This window comes from Papaver somniferum, unplaced genomic scaffold (genome assembly GCF_003573695.1).
Source record: "Papaver somniferum cultivar HN1 unplaced genomic scaffold, ASM357369v1 unplaced-scaffold_81, whole genome shotgun sequence".
Classification (NCBI taxonomy): Eukaryota; Viridiplantae; Streptophyta; class Magnoliopsida; order Ranunculales; family Papaveraceae; genus Papaver; species Papaver somniferum.
In genome coordinates this window covers 1,669,849-1,692,353 of record NW_020651082.1, presented here as the reverse complement: position 1 = coordinate 1,692,353, position 22,505 = coordinate 1,669,849, and the positions used below count along the sequence as shown (strand labels likewise).

The 22,505-nt window shown below is 35.2% G+C and overlaps 2 protein-coding genes across 2 annotated transcripts; both read left to right on the top strand.

Moving 5' to 3' along the window:
- The first annotated feature begins 2,554 nt into the window (after positions 1-2,554).
- Positions 2,555-15,749, top strand: LOC113345166 (protein BONZAI 3-like). The gene is made up of 17 exons (XM_026588983.1): positions 2,555-2,690; positions 10,814-10,982; positions 12,063-12,110; positions 12,252-12,400; positions 12,501-12,549; positions 12,637-12,693; positions 12,934-13,113; positions 13,222-13,353; positions 13,439-13,500; positions 13,598-13,697; positions 13,815-13,929; positions 14,022-14,098; positions 14,225-14,362; positions 14,553-14,714; positions 14,803-14,916; positions 15,105-15,201; positions 15,352-15,749. Exons 2-17 carry the CDS (start codon positions 10,821-10,823, stop codon positions 15,513-15,515), a joined length of 1,806 nt encoding a protein of 601 aa, XP_026444768.1. The 5' UTR covers positions 2,555-2,690; positions 10,814-10,820; the 3' UTR covers positions 15,516-15,749.
- Positions 15,750-16,365: 616 nt separating this feature from the next.
- LOC113345468 lies at positions 16,366-16,827 on the top strand. The gene has a single exon (XM_026589245.1). The coding sequence runs from the start codon at positions 16,366-16,368 to the stop codon at positions 16,825-16,827; it is 462 nt and encodes a 153-aa protein (XP_026445030.1).
- The last annotated feature ends 5,678 nt before the right edge of the window (positions 16,828-22,505 follow it).

Genomic DNA, 22,505 nt, shown 5'->3' with positions numbered 1-22,505 from the left:
AAATCCATGAGTATCTAAACATATAAGTGACCGAGGATGATATTTAAGTTCTTAGCACGACTTAGATTTGTTATATGAATCCATTCCCATTTCTTCATATGATTATATCTTGTTTCATTTACTATAAAATATATTCATGATTGATTGATTGTTTAGATGGTCAACTAAGTCAGTTTGCTAATTAATTTAATGCTAGTAAAATGTTACGAGATAAGTAATAATAGATTAATTAGTACGCGAGACCATGTACAATGATTCTGTCAAACAATCGCGTGAGATATGATTTTAACTAGTAGGAACAATTTGTAAATTTAAAACATATTTCTTAGCCTATTAACCCATAACGATTTATGATTTTGCATAGATATTCCAAATTTTAATTAAAGAGTTGATGACAACATTAAATCTCTTGAGACAGTTTATGAAGACATTATAAGAATCTGAACCAATCAAAGATGACTTATGTGTTTCCATCTATTTTCTTACTTGTGTGTTTGATACGGATTTTTATTGACTAGAGATATTAAAATAACATTTTATTGACTTTGAGCTATTAAAATTGTAGGCACTGCGCACTTCTAAAAGAATCTAAGATATACCCTATAACAATTTTAATGGATTTAATATTACTTCTTGTACACTACATTCTCAAGTTCAGCATATTGCAGCATTTTCAATCAAAGTTGGTGTTTATTTGCGTATGTAATTCTGACTTGCGCTGGTTAGGTGCCTTAGATACTGGAAAATATGGATTCACTAGTTATACTATATTAAGAAAAATTTGTTTCAGATGAATCCGTTTCTTGATTCTTCGTTGATTGAGATGTACAAAGTTTGCGGGTTGTTGAACTGGCTTTAGAGGTTTTATGGATATTTAAAAGGAAATGAGAACCGGTGGGGAGTTCTAGACCTGATAAGACCTATTTGTTGGAGTTCTTTTAGCTAGTACCCATAGAGAATTTATAGACGAATATATGAATCATTTCAATTACACTATGGAGGAGTTTTGAATTACCCCAATTGTTGAGCCTTATGCTTGTTTTATAGATCTTCCCGGGAGGTTTGGTCTTTTAAATGAAGCTCAAAAGTTATTAAAAGTATGTTGATCCTGGATAGAGTTATTTGGACAACTATCTTCAGTGTTTGTAAACTTCACTTGGATGTTACATTTGCAGAGTGTTTTTTTTCTTTTCAGAAATGAAAAATTCAGAGTTAAAAGCGGCACTTCCTGCATAAACTCGCACTACACTTCCCAGCCTGCTAGCTATTAACTCCAACATACTTGTACTCCAGTTCTCATGTTTAGTATTTAAAAAGAGATTTACTTAACGAGATCACAAGGATTTGTTACGGTTAAGACATTTCCTAACGGTTCAGAGTCCATTTGAAGATATCCAAAGGAACTCCTCAATAAAGAAGTTAGAAATTATTTCCTTGATTTGGAATAGTATATAAACTCCCCAAAGATAGGCTAGTGGTCTCCTAATCTCCCAAGGCTTAAAGCAGCGTGGCTCTGATGTGGTCGGCCACGTACTTGAAGTATACGGCCATATTTATATGTTGACAATAAGTAGAATTATTTTCCAAAAACAACTTTATACGTTGACACGTTTTATAAAATTAAATTATTTTCCAAAAACAATTTTAATACTTAACGGTTTTCCTTTATTTTATTGTTAAGTTCCTACGTCTTAAGCATTTAAAGGGATTTGGAGGAGACAAATTCTTTAATTATATACTCCATATTAAAAACATAAATGTAGGTGGCCCGGCCACATCTTAAGCACAGAGAGAACTCTGGCCAGACGACTGTAGTTTTTGGTTCCTTGTGATTATGAACATGGGTTTGGTAAAAATCCTAGAAATATATGCAAACAGGAAATGCTTATATCCCACGAGATAAACACCATGTATTTCGGAGCGGATTCCCCTACCATACTTATTCCTACCCTCTTGTAAGAATCAACACGGCACTCTCAAACGTAATCCAGCTCTTGAAGTTGAAGCCTAGTAGTGGTTCAATACGTATTGAATGAAATAACTGCTTCAAAGCACAAAATATGTAAGGTCTTTTGTGAAAAGACAGATACGAATAGAAGCAATTTTCCCTTTTCCCACTTCAATTACGTAACCAGCTGATGTCAGTATTGAGAATGTCAGCAGATGCTTCAGTAGCATATTTTACCAAGACGTACTACCACTGTCTGTGTTTTACAGTTGACGAGGACCTGGTCGTACCTCGTACGGCTCATGTATAACCAAAGGATCAATACTGGTCTTAGTTAGATCATCTAAACGTGTAAGCAGAAAATGTTGAGTAAATGCTTAATGGACATGAAGTCAATTACTACCTTGCAGAAGACAAATTCTCAGTGGACCTATGTTCGTCCAAGCGAAAGTATATAATTTGGGGAAGTTTAAATCAATGTAAATTTAAAAATGAAATGGAAGTCAAGTCAAGTCTTTCCCAACGTCTGAAACTGAAACCCGCATTGCACCTATAAAAGTGACCCTATCGCTCTATAAAAGATTGGGATAAGTAGCGCCACAAAATTTGAGACAATCTAATCTTTTTCTGGGAGGTTTTTGCGACGGTTACAAAGGAACCTGAAAAACCACTCCATTTGGCTCCGGCAAATATACTTGGTACAATACTACAATCTCCAGAAACTCGGATTTCAGTCGGCAAGGTAATCAATTCAATTTGTCTCTTTGTAAACATGCTTAATATGAATATAGTCAATTTCGTTAACCTTGGAACAATCTTTTTTTCATTCACGGATAATATATTAAAACTAATGAAAAAATAATACAGTTCTCTTGTGAGGAAGTTCAAAATCATCCCATACAAATACATAAAAAATCATCCCACACAAATACATAAATGTGAAGATAGACCTGTAAATTTATTAGATTTTTGTTTTTTTTAGAAAGAGAAAAGGCAAATTGGATTCAAAAATAATAATCATCAAAGCGATGAATGCTAAAAGAAATAAAGAAAAACCGGAAAAAGAATACAGAAGTTAGCCGTGCATAATAGCTTCCCAATTACATATTAAAGTAGCCAGAGTGACTCTCCCAAAGAGCTCAGAGTGGATGCTCCGATTAAACAACACATACTTGGCAGAAACAATTAATTGATTAATGCTTTGCTTTCGGTTTTTAAATAGCATGCCGTTGCATTCATTCAATATCGCCCATCAGATTGCGAAAGGGAAGAGATCCCAAATTTTCTTCATCATATTGTTACTCTTCTTATTTGGCCATTCACAAATGTTAGCTTTAATACTTTCCGAAAAAATCCAGTTAACTCCAAAACTATCTCAGAAGTATTTCCAAACTTTCCTTGTCTCATCACAGTGAAGAAAAAATGGCTCTGCGTTTCTTGAACATCATCACACAAAATACAATTATTTGAGTTTACTAAACCAACTCTATGTAGCTTATCCAAGGTAGGATCTCCCCTGTGATAGAAGGTCCAAACAAGAAAAGACACTTCAAAGGAATTTTTGGGTTCCAGATGTGTTTATGTGGAAATGTAATGAAACCATCCGCATTCGTAGAAATGTAAAAGTTAGCTACAGAAAAATCTTGACCAAAACTCCACCTTCTACTATCATTTTCTAAACATTTATGGATTTTAGTAGAAAAACCTTCTAATACTTGAAAGATTCCCAACTTCACCAATTTCTGCTTCATTCAAGTTCCTCTTAAAGTTAAAATTCCAAGACCCTTGATTAGTGAGCATGTCTCTGACAGTGGAAGACTTACACCTTCATAGAGCAATGCTCCTACCATTGTGTCCTATTAGAGAAGTGTTTGTCTTCACATAATCCCTTGATTTAAGAATTCCATCCCAAAGGCTATGACCCACAGACTTTTTGAAAACATTAGGGAGAAACGAATCATGATGACCTCCAATTTTTTCATGAATTAACTGCCCCCAAAGAGCCTTCTTCTCTCCTCCATATCTCCAGATCCATTTGCAGTGAAGTGACTTGTTGACCAACTTTAACTTATTAATTCCAATGCCACCACTTGATTTTGGATCATTAGCTTTAGACCAAGACACCTTGCAGCTTCTTTTCGTTTTAGAGTTTGAAGAACCCCAAAGGAAATTGTGCATTATTTTCTCTATTTCCTTGTCCACTGTCATTGGAATTTCAAACAGAGACAAATAATAGATTGGCATTGATGCTAGAACACTATTTATCAAGATAAGGCGCCGACCTTTAAAAAGGTATCTTATTCTCCAAAAGTACTTAACTTTTGTCCGCATCTATGAATCAACACGTCCAAACAGATTTGGATTTTGATTTACTGCCAAAAGGGATTCCAAGATAATTGATAGGAAACTCCAGTAACTAATAATCAAAGAAATCAGCGCAAGCAAGACCATCATGGTTGTCCCCCATACCAACCACGACACTTTTACTGAAATTAACTTTTAAACCCGAAACCAGTTGAAAAACAAACAAAATATCCTTCAAAGCTAAAATCTGATCTTTCTTGTCATCAATGAAAACGATTAAATCGTCTGCAAACTAGAGATGATTGATAATAGAGCCATTTGTAGAAACTTTAAAACCTGACAGAAGACCAACTGAAGCAGTTTTTTGGATCATCTTCGAGAGAATTTCAGCTACCATAATGAATAAAAAAGGTATGTGATCGCCTTGTCTAATTCCTTTTTGACTCTTGGAACAAGGAGTAGTTTCATCATTAATAAGAATGGAAAATCTTGCTTGATAGATGCACCACTTTATCCATCCTCTCCATATATTTCCAAAGCCAAATATTTGAAGAACGATGTCAACACAACTCTAGTTAATGTTTTCAAAAGCTTTTGCAAAATCCACCTTACAAACTAAGCCAGACTTATTCTTCCCTTTTCTTGAATCTATCAATTATGTGCAATCAATGTACCATCACTGATTTTAGTGATTAGAAAGAGAGATACTTAGGAAGGTAAAGCTAACTTCATTATATCTGTCAGTAACTTTGAAAAAAATTTATACACCCCTCCAATCAAACTAATGGGTCTAAAATTATGAAGGGAAACAACACAAGTGCATTTAGGAAGCAACTTAAGTTGGGAAAATTGATTCTCTCCAATCAAGCGAACCCCTAGATTCAAATTCTTTAATTAACTGCATCAAATCCGGTTTAATTACCTCCCAAACAACTTTGAAAAACTCCATAGTGAAACCGTCCGGTCCCGGAGCCTTATTGGTGCCAAAGTGCCAAATAACATGCTTCAATTCATCTTCAGAGAAAGGATTTTCCAGAGTATACTCTCGGAAACAGAAATAGAAGGTAGTTCAATATCATCAAAACCCGGTCTTATAAAATGATCTTCAGTGAAAAGATTAGTATAAAAGTCTGTTACTTCCTTTGTAATTTTCACTTTATCATAGCAAAGATCTACACCAATGTTTAAACAATTAATATTGCTACAACAATATTTATAGGAGGCCATTTGATGTAAATACCTTGAACTATGCTCTGCATCCTTCACCCATCTCTCTTTGGCCCTTTGACCCAATTACCTTGCAATATTTAAAGATAAGGAAGCATGTTTTTCTCAGGCCTCTTCCCTGAGATTAGTAGTCAACTGAGGATGTTCTTCCATTATATCCCAAGACTCGGTAAATTTCTCAAGTTGAACCACTTGTAATTGCAAATCACCCATTGATTTCTTTCAAGCTTTAATAAAAAAAATTAGTGACTGTAGTTTTTTTAGCAAAAATAAAGCTAGGCTTTCCAGTGAAACTCTGGCTAGACCACCATAAATTCAAATTTGGAAGAAATGAAGGATGGAGAAGCAAATAATTTAGATTTAGTTTTCTTAGCAAAAGTAGCAAGTTTGTCCGTAAAAGAAACCTGGTCATTTACATAAATTATTTTGACAAAATCATAAGCCAAAATTTCTTCTTAACATCCTTAGATTGTGTTTGATATGAGTTAATTCCATAGAAGTAACTATATTTTCATGGAAATAACACGTTTTCAGGCGTTTGATTACAAATTTATTTCTATGGAATTATGGATCCATTTACAAAAAGTATGGTCCAAAGTATGTTTTAAACTGAGTTCCACAGAAAGTATTTCTTGCCTCCACCAGGATAATCATTCCACGAAATAAACTTTTCATGGAATTGTTTCCTTTCTCTGTTATCAAACACATCCTAAAAATAATAATAGATTTCCACGTGTTGTTGTTGTTGTTGTTGTTTTCTCCATTCATGAAGGAGGTAATGCTTCTAAAGTGAACCAAAAAACTCTTGCCAAAGAGAAGGAATTCGTTAAGAGTTGGAATAGTTTTGTAGACTAGGTCGGCTTACATATTTTAAAATAATTTTATATGGCATTCTATAAACAAGTGACAGTTAGTTTTTTTTAAGCATACTAACTAGTGGTTTCTGGCACAAGTACATAAGAAAAAGTGCATATCACATTTTTTTGAAATATACCAACTATTTTTAGCATTTAAAGGAAAAACATTAACAAGCATTTTCCAAACAAACAATTTGATAAAGCGAGGGTCTAACAACCATACCCAAAATTTCATTAGGCAATTTGGATGGACTAACTCCAATACAATTCCAAGAGAATCAACTAGACAATCAGACTCAATCAAGGAAAATATATCCAAGAGTTACATCTATGTTTCTCAATGTAATCAGCAAATCAAACAGATAGGAATCCGCGAGCATGATTAATATGAGAAACGACTTGAACGGTACCAAAGACCAATGTTCAAGTGTCAATCAATTTCAATCTACAACCAAAGGTTGGATTTACCAATTGATTAAACTACGCACAACCCGTGATATTTCAATTATATAGAAAATATAATGCGGAAAAATAACACAGACACAAGAAATTTTGTTAACGAGGAAACCGCAAATGCAGAAAAACCCCAGGACCTAGTCCAAATTTGAACACCACACTTTATTAAGCCGCTAAAGACTCTAGCTTACTACAAGTTAACTTCTGACTGAAATGTAGTTGAGCCCTAACCAATCTCACACTGATTAAGGTACATTCACTTTCCTTACGTATCTGAATCCCAGCAGGACTTTACGCACTTGATTCCCTTAGCCGATCTCACCCACAACTAAGAGTTGTTACGACCCTAAGTCGAAGACTTGATAAACAAATTTATCTCCTACAGAGAAGTCTATTATGATAGATGAATCTGTATCCCACAGAAATACCTACAAAGTTTTTATTTTGTCTTTTGATAAATCAAGGTGAATTTTTTTTAGGAACCATTTGATAATTCGGTCTTAAATCCCGAAGAACATCCTAGAAATATCAATCACCTCACAATAACTTAACTATATGGTAGTAGAACAAGTTATTGTGGAATCACAAAGAATTAAACGAAGAGCTTTGTGATTACTTTTTATATCCTACCTGTCGGAGATAAATCTCGAGCAAATCTTAGAGAAGATAATACTCAATACGATAAAACAAGTAAGATCAGAACATGCAACTATAGAAAAAATAGTTGGGTCTGGATTTAGAATCCCAATGAAGTCTTTAAGTCGTTAACCACTAATGGTTTTAGGAAAAATCTAGCTTAAAGGAGAATCGACTCTAGTCGCAACTAGTATCACACATGAGGTGTGGGGATTAGGTTTCCCAGTTGCTAGAGTTCTCCCTTATATATCCTACAAATCAGGGTTTGATAACTTTGAGACAAAGCAATCAATATTCACTGTTGGATGAAACCTGATTTAAGATTTAAGCTAATATCTTTCCGCCATTAGATGGTCTTATCTTGTTATTCACAAATGAAATATACTTTCATTTAGATATGGGTAACCGTACCTAAACGTGTATATTGAGTGGACTCAATAACAGTTAACCGAAGTTAGCCACATGAACGTTTTTGTGTTAAGCACATTCATCTTAACACTTCTTGATGAAATGATAATCAAATGAATCTAATTGTGTTTCTCATAGAGTTGTTTAATTGTTTATATTCTCATAGAAGTATACAAGACACAATTGAAGCAAAATCGGATTGATTCAAAAAATTCAGTTCATGAACATTTTAGCCACAGTTTGCAAAGGTTGCATTCCTCAATTTATAAATGTATTTTTTCATGAGTATGAAATCACACTTAACCGATTTTAGATCTTAACCACATAAGTTTGCAAATGGGTACGCAAACTTAATTTCCGGACTTTGATCTTTTCCAACTGTTTTCAAACGGGTACACATACTGTCATTCTGGACTGAACTCAGGTGAAACAGTTTGCAAACGGGTATGCAAACTTAGTTCACGGACTTTGACAGATAAAACTGTTCGCATACGGGTATGCATACTTGGTTCGCGGACCTGAATTATTCTTACAAAAGTTTGCATATGGGTATGCATACTGTGTTATATCTAGACAAAGATTAATTGTTCTAAACTCCTATTTCAATCATTGAAACATTCTTAGATGACGACAATAATTGTCTCACACAAACTATTAGCTTATAAGAAATTTTCAAGTGATCGAATGATCAATATGAAACTTTCCGAGTCTACATCAATTGGCCATCTCACACAAATCATGTAAGATGTTACCAGGCGATTTTCACATGATCATCTTTTGACTTCCGTCAAGAATAATAATGAATGTAGTTAAAGAAAAAAGCTTTCCGATACATATTTCGAGAAAGATATAAGCGAGGTAAACTCAGCTTGAAATATCAAACGTGTATAATGTAAAAGTCTATAGAGTTATACGACTTGGTCTCAATAGGACATAGAATAAAATATACTTCTGAGTGATAAATGAGTTCAAGTCTCCACATACCTTTTGTTGATGAAGTTCATCCAATCCCCCCTTAGTAGATCTTCGTCTTCAATCGATGAACGTTGTGAAGTCTAAAACTCAACTACACATTCTATTCTAATCCGAGACATTGCTATAAGTAGACTAGAAATCAAGACTTATAGTTTTGACAACTAAACTTCACAAATAAGCTTGAGATAGCAACGCTTGCGAGTTCGACCGAGCAGTACCCTAACACAATTGTACAATAAGCATTTTCCAAACAAGCATTTATAACTTACAATATCCGCAAATTTTTCCTATAACTAAAATCTAAGGTAATGTAATGATCGCCAGAAATAAAAGAATATGCATGTTTTTTAGTAAGCTTATCATACTTGGTACCAGTCCGATGTAAAATATCTTCCCCATTCTTAGTGATGTACACCGACTGAATATTTTTTGCAAAATGAAAACCATATAATAGATTAAGGATAACACAACAACTAGATTCATTGATCAAATCTTTAACCAACCTTGGAGGATTGAGTTGGATAAAAATTAAGTTAACACCACCTGGTATCCAGTTATCCTCAAAAATTCTAACAGAAGGATTTACACAAACAGACCACATACAGAACTTTCTGATTATTTCAATTGCTTCACAAATACTAAACTTAAGAAATATATTCTATTTTATGTTCGCGGAAAGACATGAGACATCGTAAAAAAAAATTCTTTAAAATTTGAACCCACAATTAATTATGATTTTTAATAAGTCTCTAAACTGACCTAACTAACAAAGAATAATTAAATTCTTAATTCCAAAACCACCTTGAGACTTAGGAGTACATGTAGGACTCCTTTGGGAAAAATATTAGGGTTTACTTTATTCCAACGGAAATTTTTTGGTGTTTTCTCAAATTTATTTGGCACTTTTTTTTTCCTGGGAATGAACAACACATCACCGGGTTACTAAGGGTAGGCCAATAAGTTGGAGTCCTAGAAGCTTGTGATAGGACCTTTGATTGCCATCCTTTCAAAGAAGTATAAGCCTTTTCTAATAAGGGTTCAAAATCCAGTGTTTTGGATTTTTAGGAAAACCTAAACATTTTTCAATTTTTGAACCCTGAACCGCAAAAAATAAAATAAATTAAAATAAAATCAAAATTTGTCAACACAGACCACGCATGTTAAGGGGTACCCTCCACCAAAAAATGGAGCTCCCTACTAATCCATGAGGCTGCCCCACCATAATGTGAGAGGTCGGTTTGTATACTATTTTTTTCGGGCGTTTGTGTAGAACCATTACATTCCCTTTGGTACATAACTTTAAAGGTGAGATATATGGGTACAGGGAATTTGGTGGAATTGTATTTCCCTTGGCACGTATGGTTGTCCGAGTCTCCGAAAATCACGTTTTTTATGAGAATCACTTTTCCAGCAAATCCTCCATATGGAGTCCGACCCCTTCCCTAAGATTTACTAAGAAACTTATCAAGGAATTTGTTGAACCACATTTTTAATTTTGAAATTCCATATTATGTCCAATTTTAATATTCTGAGGATAATATTAAACGATACATGGACTTTAAAACATTGAAACTCTATAAATCCTAGCTATTTTAATTGAGTTACCAAATATACAAGAGGCCCGAATGAATTGGGATCATAAACTCCTGGAAATTGTGAATTCTACATTCACACCCACTATTAAGGATTTCAACGAGACTTTAGAGTGACTATTATGTACATTTTTACTGAAGTAAACCCGGAGAGTAGCCACTAAACATATTAGGCAAGTTAGTAAGATTTTTTACCTTGGGAATTATAGCTTTGGAAAAAATAAAGCATTTCTTACGAACTTCCTCCTAATTTTTAACCAAAAATTCAGAAACCTGGTTAGTAAATAAATCAAATAAATATAAATACCCTTCGATTTTTCACACACAAACCCTACCTAGATTGTATCGAACAGTGAAATTCTTGCAAATTGTTTTCATTCAGTTTTCCCCATATTCATCGAAGTTTTCAGGTTGATAATGGGTGGGTGTTTATCGGATGTTCGAGGAGGGCAACAAGCAATTGGAGGTACAAAATCAGCAGGTCCTACTTCTTCTGCTACCACAACGACAACAACTAATGATGCGATTGACCACTTCTACAGATCTCATGGCTGCCAAGGTCTTTTTACTCTACTTGAGGTAAGGTCACTCTGGTGTGGAGAGACAAAAAAAAAAAGATGCCCTAATTTTGTTTGTTTATTCAATTTCTCTTTCTTTTGTGTGTTTTGAGTATATTTATTTATATATATTCTTAGTCTTCCCTTGACTTACTGTTTTGGATAAGATTCTGAAATTATTCTTCATATTTGATTTTAAGGGTTTGTCTCTGGGTTCTGAGAAGATGATACAAAAAAGGGGAAATTCATGATGATTCGAAAGAAACATGGGAATATTCTATAGTCAGTTTTCTTGTTGTTGTGTTGATTTGGTGTGGTGAGAGTTTGAGTGAATATGATTCCACAGTGGGAGTTATATTATTTATAAACGGCCTATTTGGTTGTCAATGGAAACTTAGCCATTTAGTGTTTTGATTTCTTTGTACTGATGGGATTGTTTAGGATCAACAGGCATCTGTAGAGGAGGTAAGATAGTGAATGGGATTGCGTTTGTCACTTTAGGAATACAACAGTGTAGCTACAAGTTGGCATAATACTATACTACCTTATCTTCATGTGGATCTATACCCATTTTTTGAAAATTTGGGGTGCAGGGGTTAACCCAATCAATTCATACAATGAACAATTGTGCAACAGCAGGTTAAGCATGGTACGTTTTAGGAAGAAATTATCATAAAAATCTACATAGTCTTGGTTAGGAACATACACATACACAATGGTGGCACCTTTATGCGGAAGAAAAACGTCTTCGTATATTGTCTTGTCAAGTTGCATACCTTTGAGGACTACTAGTTTTCTTGTCTGTGGTCCTGCTTTTGGTTCCTTTTTGAGGTTGCTAGGTGGACCCTCCATATCTACTTCCGATATTTTTGTTCCCAATTTCTTTTTCTTCGGATGTACGTACGGCAACTTTTTACCAAGTCAACAGAAAGTTTTATTCAAATCACTGGGATTATGTTACCAAGATGAAATAGCATACTGTATAAAATATGTCACCAGGTCTACTTGCCCTGGTTGTTGCTTGCAACTTTGCGGCTGCTTTAAAATTTGCTTCGTTATTTTTCAAGTACCAACATTAATCTTATACAAACTTTTATCGCAGTTATCATTGTCTGCCAAGCAGTTACGTAATATGGATGTGTTTTCGAAGGTATGCATTCCTGTCAACTTCTATTTATAATTTATGCTGAGAGTTTATGTTCAGTTATGCTGGGTTTTTAACTGGACTGTAGCAATAGTTCTGTTTTCACGGTTGTACATAGTTTAATTCGTTATTACACTTATATTGTAGAGCGACCCAATGACAGTAGTTTATGCAAAGAAAAGTGATGGGAATCTTGAGGAAATTGGCCGTACAGAAGTAATAATGAATTCGCTAGATCCTGCTTGGATAACAAAGATTTCCATTGCTTATCAGTTTGAGATTGTTCAACCGTTGGTGTAAGTGACTATCTTTCCTTTTGATGAACTTTAAGCAGACATTTTATGGATACAGTCATATAGTTCACTTGTCTACTCTTTACTGTTCTACTTGTTTCAGGTTTCGAGTGTATGACGTTGACACCAAATACCATAACATGCCTCCGAAGGTATTTAGATTACATGTCTTTCTTCTCCTGATTCATGTACTAGTTCCCTTCAAGATGGTTTAGTTCATTAACAATAAATCATTGCAGATTCTGAAATTGGATGAGCAAGACTTCCTAGGAGAAGCTACTTGTGTTTTGTCGGAGGTAATCTGGCTGAACTTAACCAGCATACAAATTTGTAGTAAAATCATTATGAAAATCCAGTAGCTTTAGGGTATCCATACAGACATTCATGTTCAGTCCCACATAGTGAAGTTCCATGTCTAGTGTTTCTTATTAAGGGCTCAGCCAGTAAAAGAAGAAGGATATGTATATCTTATTTTTATGTTGCAAGTCATTTGCATGACTATCTCTATACTTAATTTGTCTCTTTATTGTTGACAGATTGTAACCAAAAACAGCAAGAGTTTAACACTCAATCTTTCAGTTAGAGATGGGCACGGAATCATGAGAAGTCAAGGGACAGTTACTGTCCATGCAGAAGAAACAGTTGCTTCAAAGCAAGCTGTTGAGATAACATTTCGCTGTTCCAAGTTGGATAACAAGGATCTATTTTCTAAAAGTGTATGTATTCTTAAAAGTATCTGTTTGATGCTTGTGCTCTACTAATCATTCATGAATTCATATGTATTTAATTTCTCCCAATCTAATTTTCTCATATTTCACTCATAGGATCCTTTCTTACGACTATCTAGAACAGCGGAAGGTGTGACTATCCCAATTTCAAAAACTGAAGTGGTGGAAAATAACTTGAATCCAACTTGGAAACCATTATGTCTGACTTCACAGCAATTTGGCAGCAAGGCAAGCTTTGTGCAGTTCTTTTTTTCCGTATTTTAATAAGCGAAGGACATAGTGTTAACATTCATCATTCTGCTACTTGATGCAGGATACCCCTTTAGTCATCGAGTGTTTTGATTTCGATAGCAGCGGAAATCATGAACTTATAGGGTACCAAAATTGAACCTCTTCTTCTGTTAACTGTATGCCTGTTTTCAGCTTGATCTGGGAGACAAACTCTAACTTAAACATTCTTCTATTCTACTAGAAAAATTCAGAAATCAGTTGGAGACCTTGAAAAACTATATATTGGGCAAGTTGGAGAACATTTTGTTATACCATCAACTTCCCGGAAGGACTATATGAAGGTAGTTGTATTAACATGTTCAATACAAATCCTACAACCACTTTTGGGACGGCTTTGGGACGGCTTTTAATGTCTAAACTCTGCTGGGATTCAACTTTTTTTTTTTTTTTTTTTTCAGAAGCTGAAGGGACAGCTACATGTAGATAGATTCATCCAGAAAACACAGTATAGTTTTTTGGATTACATCTCAAGCGGATTCGAGCTTAACTTTATGGTCGCTGTTGATTTTACAGGTAAGCCCTTGTCAGTGGCGTGGAAGATACTAATTTGATTCTTGTAGCCTTTTTATTGTAGTTGACCAAGCAGACCCGATCCTTTTTTGCAGCTTCAAATGGAGACCCTCATTCCCACACGTCTTTGCACTATATCGATCCGACAGGTCGATTGAATTCCTACCAGCAGGTTAAATATACATCACATACTCTATCCTATTCGAACCCTTACTAAGTTCTTCTACCATGTTTGTTAGACTTGCCTCTGTTTTAGTTGCTTATTGCAATCGGTTTTTGTAATTGCAAATGAATGCAGGCTATATATGAAGTTGGAGAGGTCATACAGTTCTATGATTCTGATAAGCGTTTTCCTGCATGGGGATTTGGCGGAAAGACAACTGAAGGTGTTGTGTCTCATTGCTTTAACCTGAATGGAAGCCGTTATGAATCTGAGGTAACTTCAGCTACCGCTTTTCAGTAGATTCTCTTTGTATCGTTTAAGATCATACACTATTATCCTTGTGAAAAAACCCATTAGTGAATGAAAAATGTATGTGTTCTCAGACGCCACACATTTGAGCCTTTTCATGCTTTTCTGCTCTTTTCTTTTGGTTGCTGAATTTGGACCTACATTTTTGTTATAGGTTGAAGGAGTAAATGGTATCATGTCTGCCTATTCAAGTGCCCTGCATAGTGTTTCTCTTAACGGTCCTACTTTGTTTGGGAAAGTCATAGAAAAAGCTACACAAATTGCTGCGGAGTCATTGCATAGCCCGACAAAGTACTTTGTCCTACTCATCATCACAGTAAGTAGAAGGATATTTTTGTTGAAAGTATTTTGTTCCCCTTTTATAGTTCCTATCTCAGCTAATCATAAACTGCTTTACTTTTTAGGACGGTGTTGTTACTGATCTTCAAGAGACAATAGACTGTTTGGTTAGAGCTTCTGATTTACCCTTATCAATCCTAATCGTTGGTGTCGGTAATGCTGACTTCAAAGCCATGGAGGTAATTATAACTTTCTTACTGAACACTCCAATCAACAAGTTCTCATATCACTGTTACAGCCAGATTCTTCTACAGAGTAATTGGATTGATTTCGTTCCTTAGAATTGTTCTCACTTTTTTAGTTTCTTCAAATTTTGAAATGGATGACAGTAGATTTTCAGGCTTCTTATACTTATTTGGTTTGGCAGATACTGGATGCTGACAATGGCAAACGTCTACAGAGTAGCACTGGACGAGTGGCTACAAGGGACATTGTGCAATTTGTGCCTATGCGCCAAGTGCAGGGTGAGTGTTAAGCCTTGAGCATAATTTCTCATGACCGTATTTTCAACAGAAGAAAAGAGTCCCCATCATATATTTGATTAATCTGAAGGTTAAGAAATTTCATTTATCTTCGTTATTCGCGGATTAACACTTCAATTGTGTCATGAACAGGTAACCAGCTCTCTGTTGTTCAATCTCTTTTAGAAGAACTTCCTGGGCAATTCCTGACATATATGCGTAGCAGGGATATTAAGCCACTTTACATCAATGAGCCCCAAACTTCTGGCATTAGTGTCGATGGGCCTCAAGTTCCGTATCTTCCATCTCAAATGTAACACGTGTGAATGAAAACCCATCAATTACTTCTAACCAGATTGATCGAAATACTAGTTAGCCAGAATATATGAATTACTAGAATTTTCCTAGGACTTTCTTTACCAGTAGCTACTAGTGATAGTTATGGTAAACAGGGTTGCTGCTCTACATTTAAAAAAAAATGACAATCATCTTGTGAATATTATAAGTACTTAGCATTGGCACATTTTAAATGGGTTTATCTGTTTAGTCCACCTACTTCAGCAATAGAATAATCAAATGCTGACACATGATTGTCCAGCTTCGTATACAAACCAACACAAGAAGAAGATGACAGGGGACTGAAACCATTTGTCCACTGGATGGAGATTTTAGATCCCCAGTGAAGAGCCAAAAGAATAGAAAAACAAAATGAGAGACCATGTCTTTGCACTTCCTTTTTATTCGGTTTTTTCTGCTTCGAATTTATTGGTGAAAATTGTTTATATGTTTTTCTTTTTTCTCTTTTGTTTTTAGATAGAATTTATATGCTGAATTCAGCTAGTTGGTTTTCATAGCTCCACAATTAGAATGAGTATATTATAGGCTCACAGCCTCACATTCTAGAAGTAGTCATCCAAATGAGACCACACCAACCAATGTGCATTTTTTTTAAACTAAAGAAAAGAAGATGGGTAGGTAATAGCAAAGGCCGCAGGACAACCAGTGACATATTCCTACTTGACTTGTTAAATTCTACTCTAGTCTAATGCAATCTAAATAAAGAAAGACGCAAGACGGCAAGAGGGAATTTCAAGTTGTATAAAGCTAGTAGTATTTGAGTACCTGGATTCCTCCTAGTCCTCAAACTAATATCAAGTCTGTATAGAAATGGATTGGAGGTGTCACAATGGTGTTAATGATATCTCTCCTTTCCTGCTTTTTGAAGCCATTGGCGACTCCGAAGATATTGACGCCGATCTTGCAACGGTAGGCAACGAATATCACCGCGATGATGATGCCGGGTCGTGTAGTTCCGAGACATGTGATGTCATTTTTGTTGATGATGATTCTAGAAACGTTAATAATTATTTTCAAGATAGGCATGGAGATGTTGATGTTACAGATGAAAATGGGTTCGTTTACAAGAACACAACAAGTTTATCGAGTTTATCATCTTCGTCTGTATACTTGGATGGTGATAATCATCAAGAGTCAAAAATGGTATACAAGAACGGTAGTAGTACTAGTGCTGTAAAGGATGACGATGAAGATATTGAGGATGAGAATATGAAGGTAATGAATGAAATGGAGAAGAACAAGCTCTTCTGGGATAGTTGTTTAGGCTATTAAATTTGTATAGATACATAATCCAAATGTTAATTAAAGAGTTATTGACAAGATTAAATCTTTTGAAACTGTTTTTAGAAGACATTTGTAAGAATTTAAGAATCTGAACCAATTAAAGGTTACTCACGCCTTTCCGCTGATTTTGTTACTTTGTGTGTCGGAATAATACTGGTTTGGTGGATGTGTGGTACTTAAGTTAGTTAAGTTACATAGATGGACAACAAAATACAGTAAAACCTGTTTGGGCTATCCCTTCCTTTTGGCCCATCAGTATAGCTACCCCTTAACCATTAAGGGGGAACACCTAATAAAAGTCAAGCTAGGTCGTATGTTTTTCTGCCATTGAAGTATATGATGCATATCCTCCGGAAGTTGTAATGCAACCAGGAGGAGGGTTAACCGTACATTGTTTAAACTTTCGACTTTTGTACGTTTAGAAAAAAATACCTAATGTCTTATTCATCTCTTTTGGTATTGAAAATGTGCGGGTATAACAACCACACCCAATATTTTGTTCAACAATTTGTAAGGACTAAAACCCACTATAATTCCGAGAACATCAACGTAAAAGTTAGACTCAATCAAGAAAGATATCAAAGTGCTTTATCTCTTTCTCAATACAATCAGTAAATCAACTAGATAGAAATCCATGAGACTGGTTGATATGAGAATAACTCGGATGGTACCAAAGACCAATGTCCGAGTGTCAATCAAGTCCTATCCAACAAACAAGGTTGGAATTATTAACTATGGTTGAACTACGCACAACCTGTGATATTTCAATTATATAAACAAATATAACACGGAAAAGAAATAACACAAACACCAAAATTTTTGTTAATGAGGAAACCGCAAATGCAGAAAAATCCTGGGACCTAATCCAGATTTGAACACCACACTATATTAAGCCATTACAGACTCTAACCTACTACAAGTTAACTTCATACTGGAATGTAGTTGAGCCCTAACCAAGTCTCACACCGATTAAGGTACAATAGTGTTCCTTACGCCTCTTGAATCCCAGCAGGACTCTGCGCACGTAATTCCCTTAGCTGATCTCACCCACAACTAAGAGTTGTTACGACCCAAAGTCGAAAACTTATAAACAAATCTTTCTCCCACAGATAAATCTATTCTGGTTGTTGTTTCCATCTTTAGATAAATCAAGGTGAACAGGAAACTCAACTAATAATCCGGTCTTATACTCCCGAAGAGAAGCCTAGAAATATTAGTCACCTCACAATAACCTGACTGATTAAGAGAAGAAGTCATTGAGCAATCACAAGAGTCTGAGACGAAGAACTTTTTTTTATTACTTCTTATATCTTACCTATCGGAGATAAATCTTGAGAAAACCTTAGAGAAGATTAAACTCAATACGATAGAAAAAGTAATATCAGAATACGCAACTACAGAGAAAATAGTTGGATCTGGCTTCACGAATTCCGAATGAAGTCTTCAAGTCGTTAACCTAATAATGGTTTTGGAAAACCCTAGGTTAATGAAGAATCGACTCTAGTTTGCAACTAGGACACACGAGAGTGTCGGGATTAGGTTTCCAAGATGATAGAGTTCTCCCATATATAGTCTTTCAAATCAGGGTTGCTTACAATCAAAGCTAAGATAGCTTAGTAAAAAAGCAATTGATATACATCGTTAGATGAACTCCTGATTTAAGATTCAAGCTAAGTATGCTAAGTAACTAAGCAATCAATCTCCACCGTTATATGGTGTTAGCTTGATACACACAAATGAAATATACCTATGCTTAGATATGGATGAACCGTACCTAAACGTGTATAACCATTGGCTCAATAATAGTTAACCGAAGTTAGCCATATGAACACTTATAGCTTAGCCACATTCATCAAACACTTCTAGATCAAATATGATGATCAATCAATCATGATTAATAAAATGAATCTAAATGTGTTTCAAATGAGTTTTTCAAATGTTTACTATATCATAGAAATATATATGAACCATTTGAAACATAATTGGTTTGGTTTGTAATTGTACAAAGTAATATACAAGAACCAATTCATGAACATAATGCCACGATTTTCAAAACAGTTTCGCATACTTTATTTCTTAAAAGTTCCAGGGACTTTAGTTCTCAAATGAACCTGAGTTCATGAGTATAAATTTCATAATTACCGATTTTAAGAACCTAACCACTGTGTTTGAAAACTGAATATGCGGAGCACAGTTCCGGACTTTGGCCTAACCTTGCCGTTCGCAAACAGAGTACGTAAACCACAGTTCTTGACTTAGACTTGTCTAGTCATTTGCAAACATTGTTCACAAACCACAGTTCCGGACCTGAACTAGAGCTTTAATGTTCGCATACATAGTATACAACCTGAAAAAGCGGGGGTCTAACAACACCACCCAATATTTCTCTTAGAAATCTGTATGGACTAACTTCGAAACACTTTCTAGAGAATCAACTAGATAGTCAGACTCAATCTAGGTAAAAGTATCTCAAGGAGTTAATATCTCTCTCTTGTTTTGATTTACTCAAGCTAATAGAAATCAACGAGTCTTTAATCAAACACAAGGAATAACTTGGAAGGTACCAAAGACCAATGTCCAAGGATCGATCAATGATAATCAACAACCAAAGGTTGGATTAATCCAATTGATGATCTAAACGCACAACCTGTATTATTTCAATTATATAAACAAATATAATACAGAAATAGAAAAAACACAGACACCAGAATTTTATTAACGAGGAAACCGCAAATGCAGAAAAACCCCAGGACCTAGTCCAGATTGAATACACACTGTATTAAGCCGCTACAAACAATAGCCTACTCCAAGCTAACTTCGGACTGGACTGTAGTTGAACCCCAATCAGTCTCCCACTAATTCAAGGTACAGTTGCACTCCCTACGCCTCTGATACCAGCAAAAAACCGCGCACTTGATTCCCTTAGCTGATCTCACCCACAACTAAGAGTTGCCACGACCCAAAATCGCAGGCTTTGACAATAAACAAATCTGTCTCACACATACAAGTCTATCAAAGGATCAATCTGTCTCCCACAGAAAAACCCTAAAGTTTTTGTTTCGTCTTTTGATAATAATCAAGGTGAATAGGAACCAATTGATAATACGGTCTTATATTCCCGAAGAACATCCTAGATAAATCAATCACCTCACAACAATCTTAATCGTATGGTAGCGAAACAAGATGATGCGGAATCACACATCGATGAGACGAAGATGTTTGTGATTAATTTTTTTATCATGCCTATCGGAGATATTAAATGCCAATCAATATGATTGTACTCGTACGATAGAAGATGCAATATCAGATCACACGACTACGATAAAATTAGTATCGATCTGGCTTCACAATCCTAAGTATTTAAGTCGTTTACCTGGTTTTAGAAGAAGAAAACCAAAGGTTAAAGGAGAACCGGCTCTAGCACGCAAACTAGTATCACACGTAAGGTGTGGAGATTAGTTTTGCAGAGTTGCTAGATGTCCCCTTATATAATCTTTCAAATCAGGGTTTCGCCTTGGCCACAAAGCAAACACTATCCACCGTTAGATGAAGACATGATTTAGATTCAATCTAATATTTCTGAACCGTTAGATCGAAAACCTTAGCTTGTTATACACAAACGAATATGCACGCTTCTAGGTTTGTTAACCGTACCCAAACGTGTACATTTTTGGTTCAACAATTGTCAACCAAAAGGTTAGCCATATGAGCATTTCATACCAACCATTTTCGTCTTCACCATAACTATTTCAATTGACTCAAATAAACTAGTTAGAGAGTTGTTCAATAGCAAGGAAATCTCATGTACTATACAAGACACAATTTAAGCAAAGATGATTTGGTTCACATGAATCGGTTCATGAAATTTATAGCCACGGTTTGCAATTGAATTCCTTAGTCTTTATAAGTTTAAGTTCAAAAATCATCTTTAGATATATAACCTTCTTAAGTTCGCACACTAGGTTCGCGGACTTATGATACTGGACAGAGTTTACAAACTCCAGCAGAAATTCTCAGGATGACAACTTCGCCGGTTCGCGGACTTAGCTCACGCAAGTAGTTTGTCAACTCCAGCATAAATTCTCGGGTTTGATAACTTAGGCAATTCGCGGACTTGGCTACAAGCCATTCTTTCAGTATAGGACTTATGCACATATGTGTTTCCGCAACAATACTTATGTCCACATTGGTTATGTAATCTAAACTCTCATTCCAATCATTGAAACATTCTTAGAGGACGTTATATAGTTGCTACACCATTTCTCGTCAAAGCAATTTCAAAGCGATTGATACATATTATGACTTTCATCACTATGTAAAGATGAACACGGTCGAAGCGAAGCGCTTACCAACACATATTTCGAGATATAGATAGGCGAGGTATACTCGGCTCGAAATACCAAATGTGTATAATCTAAGTATATATATACATATCATACGACTTTTTTCTCAAGAAGTACGAGATAGAATAGATAGACTTTTGAGTGACAGATAAGTTCAAGTTTTCACATACATTTTTGTCGAGAAGTTCCACCGGTTCCTTGATTAGTTCTTCTGCTTGTATGATGAATAGCCATGAAGTCCTTGAGCTCAACTACACTTACTACCCTAGTCCGAGACTTAGCTATAATATACTAGAAATCAAGACTTATAGTTTTGATCACTAGCATTGACAAACATGCTTGAGATAACAACGCATGCGAGTTCGACCGAGCAGTGCTCTAACACAACCTGTGTTATATCCAGACATTGGTAGTAGTTCTAAAATCTCATTTAATCATTGAAACATCCTTAGAAGATAACAATGGTAATCTTACACATACCACTTGCTTCAATTAATTTTCAAGTGATTAATCGATCAATACGAAACATCCCAAGTTAGCATCAAATGATTGTCTCACACAAATCATGTAAGATGTTCAAGGTAATTTTCACATGATCATCTTGACTTAATATTTAGTTTCCAACAAATAAATTGTCTACAACTAAACTCGTCAAGTATATGATGAAGTTTATGTTAAAGGTAAAAGCTTCCAACGCGTATTTCGAGAACTATATAAACAAGATCAACTTGGTTCGAAATTTCAAATGTGTATAATGTAAAAGTCTATATAGCTATGCGACTTAGTCTTTTTAGAACATATAATAGAATAAACTTCCGAGTGATAGATAATTTTTAGTCTCCACATACCTTTTGTTGACGAAGTTCCTCCAAGCTCTTAAGTATATCTTCTTCTTCAATTGGTGAACGTGTGTCTAAAGCTCAACTACACATTTCTATCCTAATCCGAGACATAGCTATAAGTAGACTAGAAATCAAGTATATAATTTTGATCAACTAAACTTGACAAACAAGCTTGAGATAGCAACGCTTGTGAGTTCGACCGACCAGTGATCTAACAGGTATATAGTGACAAGATTCTTACCTAAATTCTCTAAAGACTAGGATAATGTCCTTCAGTAAATTATGGAGTCTCCAATTTAGACATAGATTTCCACTATTGACAGCATCAACTACTAGTTTTAAATCAATATGGAAGCGGGATTGTCTCCAGTTTTAGTTCATTTTTCAAGTATACTCCCTCCCATAGATCTCTGCACTACGCTTTCTCACCACTCTATAATTGATTCAAATAGATGCATTTTGTTCCCTGCTGCGACCCTTC

What these genes read in the sequence shown, in the direction of transcription:
- LOC113345166 (XM_026588983.1), top strand. Translation starts at nt 10,821, where the DNA reads ATGGGTGGGTGTTTATCGGATGTTCGAGGAGGGCAACAAGCAATTGGA. An exon ending in ACCATAACATGCCTCCGAAG is followed by an intron (nt 12,550 to 12,636) that starts GTATTTAGATTA and finishes AAATCATTGCAG; the next exon opens with ATTCTGAAATTGGATGAGCA. An exon ending in GGTCGCTGTTGATTTTACAG is followed by an intron (nt 13,930 to 14,021) that starts GTAAGCCCTTGT and finishes CCTTTTTTGCAG; the next exon opens with CTTCAAATGGAGACCCTCAT.
- LOC113345468 (XM_026589245.1), top strand. Translation starts at nt 16,366, where the DNA reads ATGGATTGGAGGTGTCACAATGGTGTTAATGATATCTCTCCTTTCCTG.